General features: G+C 35.1%; 1 protein-coding gene and 1 long non-coding RNA gene across 4 annotated transcripts in view; both read right to left on the bottom strand.

Annotated features, from left to right (window-relative positions):
- Positions 1–20,603, bottom strand: part of LOC137487733 (uncharacterized) — a 753,637-nt gene that overhangs the window by 662,551 nt on the left and 70,483 nt on the right. The gene's annotated exons all lie outside the window — the stretch shown is intronic.
- On the bottom strand, positions 510–17,886 carry camkk1b (calcium/calmodulin-dependent protein kinase kinase 1, alpha b). 3 transcript variants are annotated; one of them, XM_087282283.1, is made up of 17 exons: positions 16,902–17,886; positions 15,570–16,823; positions 11,680–11,727; positions 11,523–11,576; positions 11,344–11,395; positions 11,126–11,268; positions 10,991–11,027; positions 8,669–8,690; positions 8,487–8,575; positions 8,195–8,394; positions 5,668–5,721; positions 5,500–5,573; positions 4,701–4,788; positions 4,106–4,234; positions 3,855–3,958; positions 3,724–3,750; positions 510–1,028 (listed from the first exon to the last, which is right to left on the bottom strand). In XM_087282283.1, the coding sequence occupies exons 2-17, from the start codon at positions 15,822–15,824 to the stop codon at positions 950–952; spliced, it is 1,455 nt and encodes a 484-aa protein (XP_087138409.1). In that variant the 5' UTR covers positions 15,825–16,823; positions 16,902–17,886; the 3' UTR covers positions 510–949.

Here is a 20,603-nt window from a genome sequence, read left to right as displayed (position 1 = left end):
TAGATACAAACTGTAGGTACCATTCCAATGGAGTAGTAGTATTAATAGGACATTAAGTTTCAATTGAAAGCAAGGTTAATTAACTTATGTCTGATGGGAAATATTATATTTGTCATCAAGGGAAAAACTGAAACCAAAGTGTGAGCAGAAGTCAGTGCAGCTGGGGGTGAAGTATTACGGATTGGAGCTAATATAAAGCTGTCACAAAAATGATGCAAATCTTTATAAGAAGCTCTTTTAAAAGCTTTCAGTTCCTGCCTTGCATTCATTACCTCATCAGCCAGCAAATTTTCATGGAGGACAATGAGCCCTTTTTCACAGGAAAACAGAAAAAGCAGTCAATACACTATAATATTGGAATGACAGCCTGGAGTCCTGAGCTAAACCTGATTGAAAATCAATGGAAAGTCCCTAGTGATAAAGTTATGTCTAAGAAACACTTACTGTAAGTCAGTGACAAATATGACAAAAACACATTTTTTGACAATAAATGAATGACAAACTTCCAATTTGTGCAAAATAGAACTTTCATTAAATGAACAAAAATACAGTACAACAACAAAACTCAACAGCTTATTTACATCTTAAGCAAAAGTTACTTGATTATCGCTAATGTTGCTGCTGCCACATTACATGCTACTCAGTCATACTCAGTCTTACAGTCTTTTTATATAAATACTGATTAAAGTTAAAATTCCATTCCATGAGACGTAACCTTTTGCTGTTAAATGCATGCAGATGTTAACAATTTCTTAATTGTTACACAAATGTGAAGTATTGTTAACCAGATTCAGCTTTATATTTTAACGTATACCTCAAAGTCTATCCTTACATCACTCTGTGATGTACAGTAGAAATAAAGCATGTTGATTATAAAATAATCAAATGAAGATGTGAAAAATGGTCACATCGCACAACTGGGTCGATCTGCAAAATGATTTGAGCTGATTCATGGAAAAATTTCATCCTCGATAAGGTTTTCCAGCTCCCCTTCTCTGCTCCCGTTACTGTTACTGTTACTCCCTCTGCTGTTGGAGACACACACCAGCAAAATATGAAGATAGACGCAAACACAAAACTGGTGGTTTATGAGGACTCCCCATAGGCATATATTTAACACTGTAAAAGCTGCTTATTATATGACGTTAACCCACCTTTAGCCCTAAACCCAATCCTCAGAGGAAACATTTTGAAAGATTATTTTTAAGCATTTTGAATTATGAGGACACAGGACATGTCCTCATAAACCCCATCAACATTATGCACATGTCATTATAAAAACATGTCCTCACAAACCACTAAAACCAGTATACACACATACGTACAGCTATCTTTACAGGGATTGCTAAAGTGGTAATGATTTTTATACCAGACAGAGTGTATTTTGTATCCACTACACTAATCTGCACTTTCACATTTTCAAAATACTAAATTCAGGATGATTTATGAGTCATTTTCCTCATGTGACCAAAAATATGTCCCCACAAGTATAACAATACCTGTAAATCTTTATCTTGTGGGGACATTATTTTGGTCACCATGAGGAAAAAAGCTCATAAATCATCCAGAATTTGAACAACACGTGATGGATACATGTGTATATGTAACCCCGTCGGTCCTACGCCACTCAACCCGCTTTGAGCTGGTATTGAACCGGTGACCTTCCGCATGGAAGTCAGTTGCTCTACCAAGGAGGCTAAAGACCATGACCTCTAGCAGCTGTCGCTAGAGCCCCTTTAGAGGTCAGAGGAGTGAGGTTTACCTGCACAGCACACACTAGCTGGCCTCCGTTGCATACACACACACTATGACCATTCATTCATTCATTCACTCATTTTCTTGTCGGTTTAGTCCCTTTATTAATCTGGGGTCGCCACAGCGGAATGAACCACCAACTTATCCAGCATGTTTTTTTATGCAGCGGATGGCCTTCCAGCCACAATCCATCTCTGGGAAACATCCACACATACACACACACTCACACACTACGGACAATTTAGCCTACCCAATTCACCTGTACCGCATGTCTTTGGACTGTGGGGAAAAACCGAAGTACCCAGAGGAAACCCACGCGAAAGCAGGGAGAACATGCAAACTCCACACAGAAACGCCAACTGAGCCGAGGATCAATCCAGCGACCCAGCAACCTTCTTGCTGTAAGGTGAACATGCTACCCACTGCGCTACTGCGTCGCCCACACTATGACCAGCAGTTTTCAATTAAATATATATTAGTAAAAATACTAGCTATTTTAATCCAATTGCATTTTTAATTACATCATGATATTCGTCATTACAACTAGTACTCATTTCATTACCGCCTGTTTACTAGTCTGGGCGGCGTGGTGGCTCAGTGGTTAGCACTGTCACCTCACAGCAAAAAGGTTGCTGGTTCGAGCCCCAGTTGGCCTTTCTGTGTGGAGTTTGCTTGTTCTTCGAGTGTTCGCGTGGATTTCCTCTGGGTGCTCTGGTTTCCCCCACAGTCCAAAGACATGCGGTACAGATAATATGAATAAGCTAAATAGGCCGTAGTGTATGAGTTTGAATATGTATGCTTGTTTTCCAGTACTGGGTAGTGGCTGGAAGGGCATCCGTGGCTGGAAGGGCATCTGTGTAAAACATATGCTGGATAAGTTGGCAGTTCATTCCGCTGTGGTGACCTCTGATAAATAATGAATGAATGAATTGTTACTAGTCTATTGTTACTTATAACGGTTTTGAGATGTTTGTGATTGACCTCTATGGAGATCTGTCAAAACCTATTCAGTTTGGACTAGTATGTATTCCCTTTGTAACAAGCAATATTTGCTAGACTAATAGTTCTTAACAAGGTATTACTTCTTATTTATATACTAGTACTTATGTATGCCTATTTAGCACATTCTAGTAGATATTTATTAGGTACTGCGGTAGTACTTATTATTAGACACTAATATCTTTTGTTATGACTCAGAATTACCACAGTAAAATTTTAGTAAAAAATGTACTAGTTACATTTAGTTTTAATACTTGTATCTAATAAATGTGTACTAGTAATGCTAATGATCAACAATGACCATTATCTAATAAATGAATACCAGTATATAAACTAGTATCCATTTAACACACATGAGCATCTCTAGTACTGGTACTAATTGTCATGGTTTTGCAGGAAAGTACGAGGAGATATCGGCAAGAACAAAATCACAAACGTTTAATCAGATAGAAGCATATATACACACATCCAGGGAACAGGGACACAAAGACAGTGAATACAGGATAATGAATGGAGGAAACACTGGGGCTTAAATAACACAGACTAACAATGAACTAAATCAGAATTTCAATTAAATAAAAACAAAATGGCGGGAAAAAGGAACAGAAAAATCACATGACCAAAACAAACACATAATATAGAGTCTATAACAATCCAGACACTAATAATAGGTACTAGTATCTACAACATAAGTACTAGTACCTAATTAATGATTAGTTTATAAAATTGGTACTGTTTACAAATGTGAGACTAATCTCAAAGACAGATAACGATCAAAGTTGATAACAATAATGTGAAAACTGTTACTAGCAACAATACTAGTACTAACAAAATGAAAATAGATACTGGTATATAGTATCTATTTTAGATTAAATGCTAAACTGGCTTGCCATACACATTCACGTACACCTACACAAACATACAGTCTGAAAAACTACAACAGATTATCACGGCTGTATCATGTGATACCTTAAAGGGCGAAACAGTGACATATCCCTGCAGGAGTGATTGAGAGAAATAAGAGCAGTCTCAGATAGGTATTTTATATTGAGTGTATAATACAGTAGATGTCGTGATGTGTGCGTGAGTTGTGTGCTTACACAGTCAGGCCTCCAGGAGCAGACATGGATCTGCCCTGCCGGCCACTCGGACACTCGAAGGGGTTACTGAAAGAGCGCTTACGCAGCATCGATTTCACCAGAATCTGAAAATAAGAGGAGTGAAATAAGTGAAATGCACAGTTAAATGAGACATTAATTTAATTTAATTTAATTTAATTTAATTTAATTTAATTTAATTTAATTTAATTTAATTTAATTTAATTTAATTTAATTTAGACTTGAGTACTCACCACAGCAGACAGGCTGGGCACTAGTTTGACAGAGTTCTGCACCTCCTCCTCGGTGACCTCCACCACAGTGCAGTGATCCTCCTCCAGTGGAAGCAGATCAGTGCCGTCCACCGTGACCCATGGGTGAAGCTGAAACACACACACCCACATTACACAGCGTCTAAGGGACATACTTATGCAGGGGTGTCAAACTCAATTCCTGGAGGGCCGAAGCCCTGCACAGTTTAGCTCCAACCCTGCTCCAACACACTTATCTGTAGGTTTCAAACAAGCCTGAAGGACTCAATTAGTTTGATCAGGTGTGTTTAATTACGGTTGGAACTAAACTGTGCAGAGCTGCGGCCCTTTTGGAACTGAGTTTGACACCTGTGCACTAATGCATTCACAGTACTGCTGAGTAATTGTATTGGTTGATTTGTGTGTGTGTGTGTGTGTGTGTGTGTGTGTGTGTGTGTGTGTGTGTGTGTGTGTGTGTGTGTGTGTGTATTTTTATTATGACAGGACAGTGTCTAGATAGGAATTGGAGAGTCCACGAGTCTTGAACTTGGGACATCTGCTGTTCACTAGGCTATCGGCCCTTTTATGATGGTCTCACCTTTATCTCTGCTAACGTGATTCTAGTTTCAGGGACTTTATCCAGCATTCTGGTGATGAGGTCCTTCAGCTGCTCACTGATCTCAGGCCTGTGCAAATAAAACAAACACAAATACATGAGCTGGATTGACTGTGTGTGGTTAATGTGGAGCAAAACGGTGAAAAAAAAAGAAGAAAAAAGTGAGATGCGTTGTGTGTGTGCTTTTTATGCATATTCATTAAGTGACATTACTTGACTATGATAAATATACAAACTTAAATCAAACTCTGTGTTGACTAAAAGGTATCCAGATCTGCGAACATAATACTAAGTGAATGGAAAAAAAATTTTTTTGGTTGATGCAATCTCTATTACATTTGAATAACTTATAGTTAATTAAATTTTCAATTAATTTCTCACAGCGATATCATGGGTTTGACTTATGAGAAATGCATGTGTTGTAAAAAGTGTAGTTTGAATGCAGTGTAAGTGGCATTGGTCGAAAGCATCCGTGAAATGATGTAACAATAAAACTGTTAATCCAGCCTGATCTCACGAGAAAACGTAAGTATTTTACGTTTTGCCAGTTTAGTGGCAAATTCGTACGAATTCGTACGAGTTCAGTCGTACAAAATGGTACGATTTTAAAAAGGAGGCGTGGCACCTGACACCACCCCTAACCCCAACCGTCATTGGGGGATAAGCAAATCGTACTAAATTGTATGAATTAGATCGTACAAATTCATACGAATTAGCCACTAAATGAAAAAGTTACGAATTGCCGTGAGATTGTGTTGGTTAATCGATTTCTGTCACTCACTTGTCTGGAAACTCCACTGACATACTCCTGATCTTCTCATGCAGGCCTAGGATGTAGTCGTCATGAAAAGGACACTGTATAAATGGAATATTAATTACACATTAAGACTAGATATATACACCAATGCTCTTAAGAGCGCATTAATGATTTATTACGTCAATGACTTACCTTTCCAAAGACAAAACAGAACAGAGTCACTCCCATTGCCCAAATATCTAGAGCCTGAAGAATATAAGATATAATCATTTCAAAATGACAAGAATCATTGCATCTGAAATCATCTTTTATAAATTCCCCATTATAACGTGTGTGAAAAGCAGTGTGTAAAAGCCTGTATAAATGAACTTTGGATATGAAGATATTCATCTTTAGGTTGCTAGGGTAGTCTAAAATGGTTGCTGATGACTAGATTGTTGACGAGGATATTTACAGGTGCTGTTAGCTCATTTTTGACTCTTCTAAAATACTATATAATGCCTGCGGATATTTAAGAAACATGCTAAGTGAACATGTTTTTTTTTTAAAATCTGAAAAACAATGCTAAAGGAGTAATTCTCCTCTGAAAATGTGCATCCCATGTCGCAAGGTCTGTCTTCGTATTGGTCTCTACAACCCCCACCCACTGCTAGTTTATCCAACTATATTTCAGTAACCTGGGTTGCTTTGATGGAAAATGCAGAGTATTTCATTTCAGTCTTGAAGGTTGCATCAATATATGCAGGTGTAGCTAAAAATGTCCCCCCTGGAGGACTATATAGCCTCCAAAATCAGGCATGGATTCATGGGGTGTTTTTCATTTTTTGCAAACAATACAAGAATTACAAACATAAATATTAGCTTAAAAAAAATCATCTTCAATGTTTTAAAGTTAGACTGCAATACCTAGTTCAACCATTAGGTTGTCAGTCCTACATATACTGCACATTGAGTTATTGTCAGTCTGAGTCCAAACAACTCACCTTCATGTCTCTACTATATTTTGATCAAGAAATGATCATATAGCACTCTTTTACAATGGAAGTCTATTGGGGCAGTTGCTATGGTGCTGTAACCAAGGTGAAGATTTTGCAATTTTTTCGGCTGTTCTCTGAGAAAAATGAGTCCAGCCCCAAGTACAGGTGATCATTAACATCCATGGAAAAAATCTGCGTTCTGAATGATTTTGACATATTGAGCTTCAAAGTTTTGGCAGTCCATATAGCAAACAATATGTGTGTAACAGTTCTCTTTCATACATTAACATGACAGAGACCCTAAATGTACACCAAATGTAATTTTTAAAAATTCTCTTACATTTGCAAATTGGGCTAAAACAAACAGGGCCAATGCAGATAGAACCTTCTAATCTTAAAAAGTCATCTTCTGCTTGGAATTATAAGGTTCTATATGGCAGATCATTCATTTAAGCTTTACTTCTCAACAAATACAATCACAAAAATATAAATTGACATTGTAACAATATGGTGATGCTTGAGAAAGTTAAATTTTTACTTTCTATAACATTTAATAAATGTTTTAGGATGAATATTTGTGCTAAATAATGTATCCAGTGAAGCTGTTAATTTTATGAAATCAATATGGTCATATTTATAAAATTCTATGCTTTATATTAACTTTTGATTTATGTTTATTGAATCTTATGCTTTACATGAATGTTTGAATTATATTTATTGATTTATACGCCCCATCAATTAAATTAAGTTTTTGCCCTTCAAGGCTTAATTTTAAAAGAAAACAGACGATGAGCAAATTTGATTCATAAACACAGAAAAATGTTTTACTAACCATATAAACAAACAAAAAAATATATTTTACATTTAATATATTACTTTTTTTAATAAATGTTTCTTTTTCAACAATGTAAAATGTAATGTTTCACATGTTTTCAGGTTTGTCTCAATTTTGTGTAGCGCATCATTATTTAATCAATGATTTTGTGTTTCTTTGGTCTTTCTGCTGTCAATGGCGCAATCTGAAAAAATGACACAGTAAGAACCTTATAGAGCCAAGCTAGAGTTCGACTTTTTAGATAAAACCCTTTTTGTTTTTTTAAATAAAAAGTCTTAAAATGTAAACAACTTAAATGACATCTTATTTTCATTATGTGATGTTTTTATATATATATTTAAGAATATGTAACTCAATTTTGACAAAAATGTCAGATAGAACCTTATAATTTAAGGTGACGATATAGATATAAATAAATAAATAAATAAATACATATTGTTCAACAGAAGAAAGACACTTAAATAGTTAAAAAAATAGCAAGTGGAGGACGAGAAAATTGTTGGGTGAACTTTCCCTTTAAGAAGCAGATATGTCCCCCTTCAACATTAAGATGTGGAGTGTGAGCTCAAAAATCTGATCCAATGTCAAGTGAACGGGACTTTTTCAAAAGTCAGTTTTCAAAAGTCAGGAGTCAGTTTTCAAAAAAGTGTAAATAAAATCAGTTAGAAAATACCCTATTGGCACCTATTCATCTAAAAGCTTCAACTGCACATTAATAACACTGGCGTCAAAAACAAAAGTAAAAGAATTGATTACAGGACTGCACTGTAATTGAGTGTTGATGTTTTTTGTTTTTTTTACACCAATGTTAGATGTCAATTTGATGTCGTTATAACGTCAAGGTGCTTAACTGACATACTTTTTTGTGTTTTTAATGCTTAAAAGCCAACATAACAACTCTTCTTACCTTTCCACTGAATCTTTGGTCCTGATCCGTCAGTGTTTCAGGTGCCATGAAAGCTGGTGTTCCTGCACTGTTCGACAGGAGTGCGTCGTTCCCCTCAAACTCATTGCTGACCCCAAAATCTGCAATCTTGACGTGCCCGTCATCACCCAGCAAGAGGTTTGATGGTTTGATGTCTCTATGTATGATTTTCTGATAGTGCACTACGAATAAAACATGAACAAAAAACTTAATCTCATGAAGTTTATTAATGAGAATGAAAACACACAAAAAATCCTGGACAGGACAGACATACAGTATTCGATTCCTAGAATGATGTCTCTGAAGTACAAATGGGCCATTTCTTCTGTTAGAGGGCTGTCTGTCGGGACCTCCATCACTGGGCTAGAACCAGGCAGGAGAAGAAGTAAAAAATACAGAAAATCTAAACAAACAAAAAAATGTGTGTGACTGTGATCTATAGGTACAAATACTCACCCTTTAGGTACCAACTCAAACACTATGAAAAGAATACAGAATTAACAGAATAAAATAGATCATTAAGTAAAAAGCAAAGTGTTTGATATCATAGGCTGAAATCTAAATATGGCAAGCTGTTTTTACATTAAACATCTTAGCTATGAGACATACTGGTAACCATTTTCATGCTACTAGTATTTTTTTTAACATATTAGTATTGTTGTATATTTAATAGCTATTAGCACTAATTCTTTAGGTACTAGTACCTTTCTAGTACTTATTCATTAGATATTGGTCCTTATTATTAGATAGTAGGGGTTACACCGACTAGTCGACTAATTGTGTAGTTGACTTTAATGCTCTGCCGTGACGCTTTTTGATCAACGTCGACTAGTCATGCTGCACAGATCACATGTTTTTTGGCCTGAACTACATGGCAGCTTTTAAAATAAGTCATAGGTTATGTTGCCTTGTTTTTGCAACATATGAGCTGCCAAATAGCATGTGTATATATTTCCTGCAAATAAATTGCAAATTGTGGCATGCTGCAAAACATTGGTATCTTAGCGACTAGTTGATGTCAACTCAACTTTGATAACATAAAAGTCGACTTCCAAAAATCTAGTCGTTCAATCCCTATTAGATAGTAGTACTTTAATTAAATTCAATAATTTGTACATTAAATAGTATTTCTTATTCATTAGATACTAGTACTTATTTCAATAGAACATTAAATATAATATTGTTACTAACAAATTTTAGTCATTGACTTCAATGAGACTCTATGCTTAAGATATCAACTATTCAATCGGATTAGGATTACGACATGTACATACTAGAAGTTTTTTAATAGGCACTTCTTTTTATTTTTATTATTAAATACTAGTACTTGATCATCATATACTTACACTTAGATACCAACACCAATTTGACATGATTTGATTTAGTGGCTAAATTGTTTGACTTTGTACAATCTCATTAGTACTTTTTAGTGCAATTTGCTCATCCCCCAATGATGGTTGGGTTTAGTGCAATGCCCCCTTTTACAAATCGTACATTTTCGTACGGCTGAGTTCATATGAATTTGTGCGAATTAGCCACTAAAGTGACAATACATAAAATAGCTACGTTTCATGGTGAGATCAGGCTGTAGATACTCAAATCAATAACAATGCTAGTTATAATCTCATACAAGAACTTGTACATTAGCTACTCATACTTAATAAACAGGCATTCATAGTTATGATATGACTAGTCAGAACTACGGGGGCCAATAAAGCTCAAACGTGCTGCAAGTTAAGAAATCACACACAAACTGATTATCTGGTGAGCATTTGCAGTAAGTTCCCCTATTTGTATGTGTTGTTGTATGCATGTTGTCAAACTGATAAAGATGTTTTCTTAATTTGTAAGCGTTTTTCTATTTGCATGTGTTTTCTTAACTTGTGTTGTGTTTGAGCTTTCTCAGCCACTGTATAAAATGACCATATTTCAAAAAAATTAATAAAATGATATAAAATAATAATTTAATAATAAGAACCAGTGCCTATTAATTGTTGTTTGCTAGTTTCAGCGTAGCGCAAGAGTCGTTTTGACGTTTTGCGCCACGCTGTTTAAATAGCAAATGCATTTGCGCTTAGATGTGCGCCCATAGGCGTTCTGGTCTAAAAATGGAGGTGTGTTGAGATGCATAACTGGCGCGTTGCTATTTTAAGAAACTATAATAAATTGTTCAATAGACCAGCCGGTCTAAAGTCCAGCGCAGAGCGCATTAGTTGTGCGCCTCACTTACACATTGCTTAATACAGACAGGATGTGCAGCAATACGCAAATATCTTTACATATAAAAAAAGAATAACAATATTAAGGATATATATAGAATATAAATTTAAATAATTAAAATATTACAAAACATATTATTTTCTAGCCTACAAAACCAAACTTTCATGTCTTCATCTCGGGGGGGCTTTTTCAGTTTATTCATAACAATTTGCTTTTGTATAATGTTATCATTACAAGCAGTATTATTTATTATATGCATATTTATATTTGTTTTATTAAAAACAAGCTTAGATTTGCCCACCTGTCAGGTTTTGGACCATATGACTCTGATTGGCTTATTCTCAAAACACACCTATAACTCATTAAGAACATAAGCTCACCCTTTTAGACCATGCGCCGCGGCGCAAAGCGGATTTTTCCGCCCTTTACAATAGCAAAAGTGGATTTAGACACGCCCTTATTGCTTTTGTGCCCTACGCATTGCACTGTGCGCATGGATCGTCAAAATAGAGCCCTAAATGTTAAAACTGCTTGCCATTGTCTAACAGAATGACTCACCCATATGTAAGTTATCCTCAGCTGGGTCATCGAGAACCTTCAGTTAAATATATCAAATGACAATAAGTTAGCCCACAACATATTTGACATGCATTATGAAACAACAAATATTGAAGAAACTGCTATATGACTGACCTCAACTAATTTAACAACATTCAGATGGTCAAGTTTCTTTAAAATAGCGATTTCTTGATATACTCGGTCCAGCAGGCCGGACGGCTTTAACAGATTCTCCTGTGATCCCACTGATCCATTGGATTCTCGGGAAGGAGGTCGTCCTGTAATCATCATAGCATTAATATTCCGCAATATGCATTAGAAAAAGTCTTAAAATTAACTAATTTAACACTTACGTCGGAATCCCAACTGCTTTATTAACCTCTTTTTGGATACCAATTTCATAGCCTGCAATAAATAATTATGAAAAAGAATTATATTACAGAATAGAGTATTGTTTAACATAATAATGGTTATAATAAGGGACTAAATGCTGAAAGATAAAATGCGATGTTTTCAATATAAACATGCTTACATAATACTGGTCATCATCTTCATTATATGCTAACTTGACCACTCCATATGAACCCTGCACAAGATTTACATTATGGTCACATTATGTTTATATTTATGCATTTGTGATTTTTACTATGTATGTTTGATATTTACAAGTTTGATGCAAACTCACAAACCTTTCCAATCTCGTTCTTTAACTTGTACTGATTTAGCTGGACACAGTCCTGTGGGTAGAAAAAAACTTATATTAGCAGAGTCATAACATACCAATACTGAAGAGCATTAAATATTTAGGAAGTGATTTGTTGTCCAAAAACATATATAATAATATGTTAAGTTAAAAATCTATAATTAAGTTAATTATAATTAATGTATTATATATTTTTTTTAAATTCTATACATTGTAAAAAATATTCTCCAGTACATTTTACAAAATAAATACTATTTAATAAAATATTGTCCAGTACATTTTACAAAAAAAGACAGATTTTTTACATTAAAATATGAAATTAAAGCATAACTAGACATTTATTTGCAGCTGTTTTTAAGTAAAAATTTCTTACTAAAAGTTGTTCCTGTTTCTTTTTTGCTTTCAGTGTAGTAAAATTTAGATATTTTGACACCATCTTTAAAATGAATTGCATTAAAAGAATTTATTTCATTAAAAAATTCAAAATTTGCTTAGAAATTCTCAGGCCATCCAAGATGTAGTTGTTTTTTTTATTTTTATTATTCTACAGTAGAGCATGAAAGATAATTAAAACTGTATTCCTTTGTGATTCATAAAATGCCAGTCAATGGCTACCAGCGCTTTGAGAGTGAAGAAAAACAACAACATTCATTCATTAATTCATTCATTTCCTTTTCACCCCTTTATTAATCTGGGGTCGCCAAAGCGAAATGAACCACTAACTTATCCAGCATATGTTTTACGCAGCGGATGCCGTTTCAGCTGCAACCAATCAATGGAGAACATCCATACATGTTCATTCACATGCATACACCACGGACAATTAAGCTTTCCCAATTCACCTGTACCACATGTCTTTGGACTTGTTGGGGAAACCTTCTTGCTGTGAGGCGACAGCACTACCTACTGTGCCACTGCGTCGCCCAACATATGAAAACAAAAATAAAATTAAAACCTGTAGCTCTTGACAATACACTGAGATCTTAACAATCATTCTGTGAAACAGAAACAATCATTCTGTGCAAAAACTGAACTTTACTTCTCCCTATATTCTAAAACCTTGAGTGAATATGTAAATGAGCTTCAGAAATCAGATCATTTCTGGTTCACATAACCGATTCTTCAAATTGTTTTTACATAATCACTCAATATATACATACAGGAATTATACAGCAGACATAATGACATGACAGACTAGTCATCATTATCACAACCCTTTTAACCCATACAATTTCAATTTCTCTCCATAATTAGTGTTTAGTTCGTGAACACACTTATCACTGGCTCATCAAATATGTTTCCTCAGTTCAGACACAGCTGGATTAACTGAAGCATTCAATGAGTTAGCAATCTGTCATCGACCACATTCTGTTTGTGTTTTTGTCATTTTTATGAACTTTTAGCTTGTATTCCTGTTGGTTTCCAGCATCCTCTATGCATAGTTCCTATAGTTACTCATAAATTGTTTGTAATTTAGTTTGTCATTGTCATGATTTTTAGCTGGAGTACCCACCAAACTCACTAGATCACATATATAGCTCTTATATATAGCTATACGTACACTCCACCAGCCATTCACCCAGACTACCACCCCCATCATGTTTCGCAGGCAATCTGGACACTTATTATACACTACAGCTGATATCAATGTTACACACAGCTGCAGATCCTTTACACTGACTATAAACTCTTTATAAGCACCACATTTACACTCAACAAGTGCTCAGTCTTGTATTACTGTATAGTGTGCTTTACCAAGTTCCTGTCTTTCTGTTTTGTATTTTGGACTTTCTCTTTGGATTTCTTTTGCTAATTTGCTGCAAGTCCCGACCATTGCCTGTCTTTGTGAATTAGTCACATAGGTTATCTTTTATGTACAGTTTGTTCCTGTTGACCCTTGTCTGCATGACCATCCTTTCATTTAATAAAGCTGCACTTCGAACTGTTGTCTGAACTGACCTTTGGCAAATACCGAAGCCGTCGCATGATATTCCATGTCAAAATCAAGCACAGAGGAAGCCACTCACTGTGAAATTGCACGGTGTATGCAAGACTTAAGTCCCTTATTTTGATTCAATCACTGTCTGGTGTTAACTGTGTATGAGTAAAGCTTAAAATAGCAGATTTTGTTTGTTTTATTTAATAGATTTTTGCAACTTTAAGATCATCTTCTTCATCTTTTTTTATGAATAGTGACAGCATTGTTTTGCAAAACGCAAAAGTTTTGTTCCACGTTTTAGATGACTAATCCTCTAGAGGGTGCTTTCTACATCTTTATAAATCTGAAATACATTATTTGGGGTAAGTTTTGTTGTATGTCCCTAAACTCAACCAATAGTGTTTTCAAAAACAGATGTGAAAGAATGTTTACTGCGACCATATAGTTTTACCTTGATTTTAGACTATTTTTATCTGTTTTTTTTGTAAAACTGTGCTTGCAGACATGAACTTGAATGCTCTGCATCACAAGTACAACACCGTACAAAGTAACCAACCGAGTAAACTGAACATGCCAGAAAAGTTGTCCATATAGAGACAGATAGGTGAGGCAAACGTATTCAATTACAAAATATCATGGACCTGCTAAGCTATTTTTTATTGAATTGTTGTTGTGCAAAGAAATGCACAGTAAAAATCCTTTATTCGTTGATAGTATATCCTTAAAAATATCTTTAGTGTGAAAAGGAACATAAGTTGTTGGCATCACATTGTCCCTGTAGCATTCATCTTTACCAACACAGGTTCATTCTGATTATGTACCTCTATATACATTTCTGGGGTGTGCAAAATACATCCCAGGTATGTTTTTTTTTTCACATTTTTTTGTTTTTGTGAATGCACAAGAGGCCGCTGTGTATGCTTTTTTTATATCTCAAATTTCTCTCACGAGTGCCATTTGAGTAAATCCACGAGAGCCTGCTTTCGACTGACTGACTTACTGACTGACCAACCAACCAATATCCCTACCCTCCCCTTTCCATAACCCAACCAATATTGTTTTCAAAAGCATTGATTGACCCGCCCACCCCCTTCCCTTAACCTAACCGCAGTGTTTTAAAAGGCAATCCAGACAAAGAAAAGCCCAGTTTTTACCACATTTTCAGATTTTACCACATTCTCACCCTGTTATTTCCTTTTACTGTATATATATATATTTTATTTTTTAGCTTTAGTTTTTGACTTTCCCCCTTTCTGGAACTGATTTTCACTGACTTGAACTCCATTGTCATAGGTCAACTCCTTTCTGCGAATCAAGTCTGCCGATGTACACGTCGAGCTACTGGACAAACTGGTAACAGCGGAAAAGCTGTCTACAGTATATGGAGGTAAGCGGACACCTGGGAAGCGCGGAAAGGAAGGGCGTCATACCACCCCGTAGTGTCTGTTTTAAGGATGAAATGCAGCCATACATCCTTTTGGCTACATGATTTGCGTTTACCAGAAATGTATACTGGGCTACATTTTCAGAATGAGCCTATGTTAATTTTTACAAAGAAACTGCAGTCAACGGAATGTTTACATTTTACAGTTTCACAAAAATGTAGGCTAAAGCACATATTTCCAATCAGGCTGTGTTGAACAATATTCAATTTTTTAATTTCCCTATCAACAGCATGTATGCGTATTGAATATATTTTGTCTGTAATAATTTTTTTTGGATTCTCAAAGTGCGATTGACTTGCATTGTATGAGTCACCAAGGACCACGGTTTCACATAAATACCTTCTTTAATGTTCTACTGAAGGAAAATCCCATACCTCTGATTTGAGTGAATACAGCGATTTTCTTTTTTGGGTGAACCATCACGTTTAAAAAATGCTACAGAAGTATTTTAGATAGTCAACACAAATCTAAAAGAATTCCCGCTAAACTTACGTCTCCATCAGAAATTGACACACGCTTAGACTCAATAGTAGGTCTTCTGGCCATTCGTGGACCTCCATTCTGGCAGCTGGATCTCTCCTGCAGGGAAAGCTTCCGGTCGGACAGGTTGAGGCGATGAGGTGTGGTCCTGTACCCGTTTGGTGGGGTCAGTCTGGTGGCAGCCACACTCATGGCTGCCACCATGTCCGCCAGTTCAGCATGATAATCAGAGTCTAGATCCAGTCTGCTGGCTGTGTCAGCACTCATGGCTGTCCTTCCTCCTGTCTGTCTTCGCTAATTATAAGAAACTACACATCTCAGTGGACATCACTGAGTCCAGTGTCTGCAGAGGGGCCGTGGTCAAGTCAAGCTGGAAAAGCAGAGCAAGAGAGTTGTGTTTAACAAGCACATTTCTCGAGCACAAACACATCCATCTCTTTACACAACAGAAGTGAGGGCCACTGTATAATTTTTGCGCTGCAGAAAAGCCAGTTGAACTTTTTTTTTTAATTCTTTGGCAGTTTGAGAAGTATTCACAGATGATTGCTATAATAACAGTGCTCACTTTTCTGCAGAGCAAAAAACGATACGCTGGTCATGTTTTATTTAAACCTGAATATGTTTAGCTACAGCTCATGTTTAAAAACAACACTGTTTGTGGGGTTATGCTCATTTTTTAAAGTCCCCAACAGTTTAACAACTGAGTTTTACCATTTTTGTATCTATTCAGCCGATCTCCTGGTCTGTCTGGGGCACATTTAGCTTAGCTTAGCTTAGCATAAATCAGATTACTCAAAAAATTCTAAAGCATGACTCTTCTGTAGTTACATTGCATACTATCTGATTTAATGAACTATGCCAACCTAACACATGTGCAGAGATCGACTTAATGGATAAAAAAAAACTTTAAAAATGGACTTGTACAATGAGCCTATTTCCAAAAAAAGGAGTATTCCTTTAAATTGAGTAAACTGCTATAAGCCTGCATGAACAGAAATTGTAAAATACTTTAATTTGTGGTTTTATTAATGCAAAAATACCAAAATTAAAAACTAAATTTGCGGTCTTGTCTGATTGAGGTGATAATTCCAGCTAGTTTCCAAGACAATGTTTATAATATTATTCATTATCAGATATTGAGAAAACTAAAACTAATTACTTGAAATAAAATGAATAAAAACAATTCATAACCGTAAATAAAAGTTTTGGCAGAAATTCTTACTATATTAACTAACTATAGACAACAACTTTGACCTTAGTAAGTCACTAAGGTAGCTGTTAGACATGAAGGAAGTTTAGTAGTAATATTTATGTGACCAATATTTATATTTTTTGTTTTATTACAATGCAGATAACAAAAAACTAAAACTTAAAAAAAACTACCTTAAAAAACTAAGTTTCTAGTTGCTGACAAACCAATATTTACAATTTCATTTAGTTTAAGTTGTTGTACTACTAAAAAGACTAAAAAACAAAAAACAGCAACGAAAAAAATATAGTACTTAGTAAAGTACTTTTTCTTTTGGGATAAACCACTAGCTAACCCTTGTGTACTGTTCAAATTTACAACACTTTCATTATGTTATTGGATGTTTTTGCCCCATTGACTTTCATTATAACTATGTTTTTGGATTGGAAAGCTTTAAAACCAAAAATCCTGCATTCTTAATTGTTGCCGGATTACCCTGTTGGGAGGAGGTGAAATCTGTATTTTTTTACTGTCGATCATAAGTTGGCTCCATTAATCCTTTAGATAGGCCTGTACAAAAAAAGTTTCTGACTTTTAATGGAATTCTTTGGAGTAAAACAGCAGTATGTGTGTGAAAAAAGTCACTATAATGGAAGTCAAAAACAGCCACTAAAATAATGGAAGGCTATTATATTTTCCCACAGTAGTTAGGTTTTTGGAAATTTTTTGAAATTGTACAAAGTATTTTCCTAAAATATGTGTTAAAATAAGATTTTTCTCTAAAAATCATTCAATTTGTTGAACACAGAGAATGATGTGGCCAAATTATGACTCAGAATCCCCCCAGAGCGGATGAAAACATCCCCAACAGCACACATGGGTTAATAATGAGAATGGTTACTCAAACTAAAGTGCTACTCCTGAGTTTAATAACATCAATATCTTATATACAACAGACCTTCGTGCAACCACAGCGAATCAGAAATTTCTACATATAAAAAACCCCCCACATAACATTATAAAATAAGTGAATAGAATCAAACAAAATGTTATTTATCCACAATTTTCTACTTACAGGGATGCAGAATAGTCAGTCACAGTCTTGCATGCTGGGCCGTTCATCAGACAGAAACCCCCTTTGAAACCTGGAGGACTGAAGACTCGCTGGATCACACAAGCAAAGAGGATTAGCGGGCCGGCCGGTCACATTTAGTCCAGCGTGGCTATATCTGCTCCTGTTTACATGAGCCGCCTGCAGTCAGTGAGAGGACGGGAACATTCATCAATGAGCTGAGCTGCACGTCACAGCAGAGGAGAGGACATGTGTGGTAATACCTGCGTAAACCCCCACCACGAGGACTGACACGCTGTTTCTGAAGCTGGGGTTGGACATACACAGTAAAACAAATGGGAAAAAAATGAGTGAAAAGTTGAGTAACACCATACTTACACAGTTAAGTCATTACACTAAAATTGACAAAGACTTTATTGATTTGTATTTTCAAGCTTTTCACAAGTACTAAAATGTTGTTTAAATATGCAAATAAGGCCTTTTTATTGTAACATGTTTATTTAAAGTTATTATAATGAATGCACAATGTGCTTTTACATACATAATCAAAGGCAAGTTTTACAAAAAAATGTGCAATGGGTTATAGAAATTATAATAATCCTTAAAAATAAGAAAATAAGCCAATAAGTCAATAGATATGTAGAGGTAAGGAAAAAGGAGAAAAAAAGGAAAACATCATACCATCTATAAGTACTATTAAGTTATATTGGTGGCCAATTAGTCACAAAGTCTCTGGAAAGGCACATAAAATATATATTTTCCACATAACAGCACAGTCCTATAATATAGACATATAAATTGAAAAAAGAAAGAACATTAGAACAAAACAAAAAACAAAATAAAACAAAAAAACAAACAACATAAGACCATTGCCTGTGAGCTTCCTACAACCCTCCTCCTCCTCCAAAACAAAAAAAAGCTAATTGACACACAAAACCATTTCTCTCACATGTGAGGGCAGGTGATCTATAAAAGGAGACTGTATTTTGAAAACTCTATGTTATCATTAAGCACAGCTGCAAGACTCTTATGGGGCAAAACTGCAAATAAACTGCTGAAGAGAAGATTTATCTAAAATCAATGCAAGAAAAAAATATAAAAATACGCATAAAAAAACTTAATCTTAATCATTTTTATTTCTTTACAAATTAAGGTCAGTTGAACATAATTAACAATTAAGTTGTCCCCAAGAAGCCTTAAGAATGGTGTTTGAACTAATTTTAAATAAAAAGTTTAAAAAGGCAGCAAAAGTCATTTGTGAGTGTATGTATTGTAAGTTGTATAGGGCAAGTTACTTTAAAAACGAATTATTTATCATTTCTAATCACATCATTTAAACAGTATTTAAGTGACTTTTCCATTTACTTTGTCTTGAATCACTTTATGTAATACTAATTAAAATCTCTATAAATATCAACACATACTCAACAGATATTCAACTTTTTACATTTGAGTCAAGCCCGTTATCTTTTAGTAAATAACATAGAAAAACCATAAGAACAACTAAACAGTATGTGTAAAGTTTCAAAAGTAAAGACAGCATATTTCATATTGAACACTGTATATTTTTATTAATATCTTAATTCTTTTTGTTTAAAAACCAAGTTATGCAAAATATCTAAACTATTACATTATATTATATTATATTTGATTTTATTATATTATAGTCATGAATTAATTTCTCACTCATTTTTTTGCTTGATAAATGTGACTTTGATAACAAAAATAGAAATTATTTTAATATTTGTATAACAAAAATACAATTATTCCAATTAAACAGCCGAAAATCTCAAAACTGACCATTGCATGAAAAAAAAGTAAAAAAATGTTTTTTGTTGTTGTTTTTTAGATGCTTGCTTTTGCCTGAAGTGTCTTGCCTTAATTGGTTAAGTTGTTGAAGCTCTTAAGTAATCATCGTATAACAGAGAATGGGAGAGATCGAGAAAGAGAGAGAGAGAGGGAGAGGGAGAGAGAGAGAGAGAGAGAGAGAGAGAGAGAGAGAGAGAGAGAGAGAGAGAGAGAGAGAGAGAGAGAGAGAGAGAGAGAGAGAGAGAGAGAGAGAGAGAGAGAGAGAGAGAGTTTATCAGGTGGGAAAGAAGATTGCATAAGATGTTGCATAAGCTCATAGAGGATGTGCCACTGGACATCAAGACTGGCTTTAATCCAAAACAAGGCACTTTTTAAAGAGGATGTCAATCTCTTTATGTTCATATATTGTCTGTTTTGCATGTTTATGGAGTTTGTCAATCATCATGCCCATCAACTGACCCGACAACAGCTACTGAAAGTCACTTTGTAGTACCATCTAGAAAGCAGCACAAAATACATTGCAAGGTCATCGGTCTTCAGTGTTCAATACTAGTGGAATGAGTCTCTGACCGTTCTCAAGAAACATTTGAAGACTTTCTTGAAATAATTGTTCAATCCACTTTAATTTGCAAAAAACTATCAAGGTAACTTAATTGATTTGTGTTGGGACAACATGAAGGAATTGTGTGGTACCTAGCATTTTTTACACAATCACTTAAGTAACCAACCAATATTCTGCAATACTGAGTGTGCTCCATACGGGTGAGAGGTCCTACAAACCACCTGTAGGACACACTCTCTCATCTCTGTATGCTCAGTTTAAATTTAATTAAGTTAAAAATAACTTGTCATAGTATTTATACAGAAACTCTGATGATCTTGTAAGTCGTTTTAAATAAAACCGTCAGCAAAATCAGTGGTTCCCAAAGTGGAAGTCGGGACCCTCTGGGGTGAATAATATTTTATTCATAACCTA

The sequence above is a fragment of the Danio rerio genome, chromosome 15, assembly GCF_052040795.2.
Source record: "Danio rerio strain M-AB ecotype USA chromosome 15, GRCz13ab, whole genome shotgun sequence".
Taxonomy (NCBI): Eukaryota; Metazoa; Chordata; class Actinopteri; order Cypriniformes; family Danionidae; genus Danio; species Danio rerio.
The sequence above is the reverse complement of the archived record's forward strand: the minus strand, read 5'-3'. Positions and strand labels throughout refer to the sequence as shown.

Bases quoted from the DNA above. Each gene is read 5' to 3' on its own strand.
- camkk1b (XM_087282283.1), bottom strand. From the start codon at position 15,824: ATGAGTGCTGACACAGCCAGCAGACTGGATCTAGACTCTGATTATCAT. The intron at 8,691-10,990 runs GTGAGTCATTCT...TTCTTTTCATAG, and splicing joins TGAGGATAACTTACATATGG to TGTTTGAGTTGGTACCTAAA. The intron at 8,576-8,668 runs GTGAGTATTTGT...GCCTGGTTCTAG, and splicing joins TTTGAGTTGGTACCTAAAGG to CCCAGTGATGGAGGTCCCGA.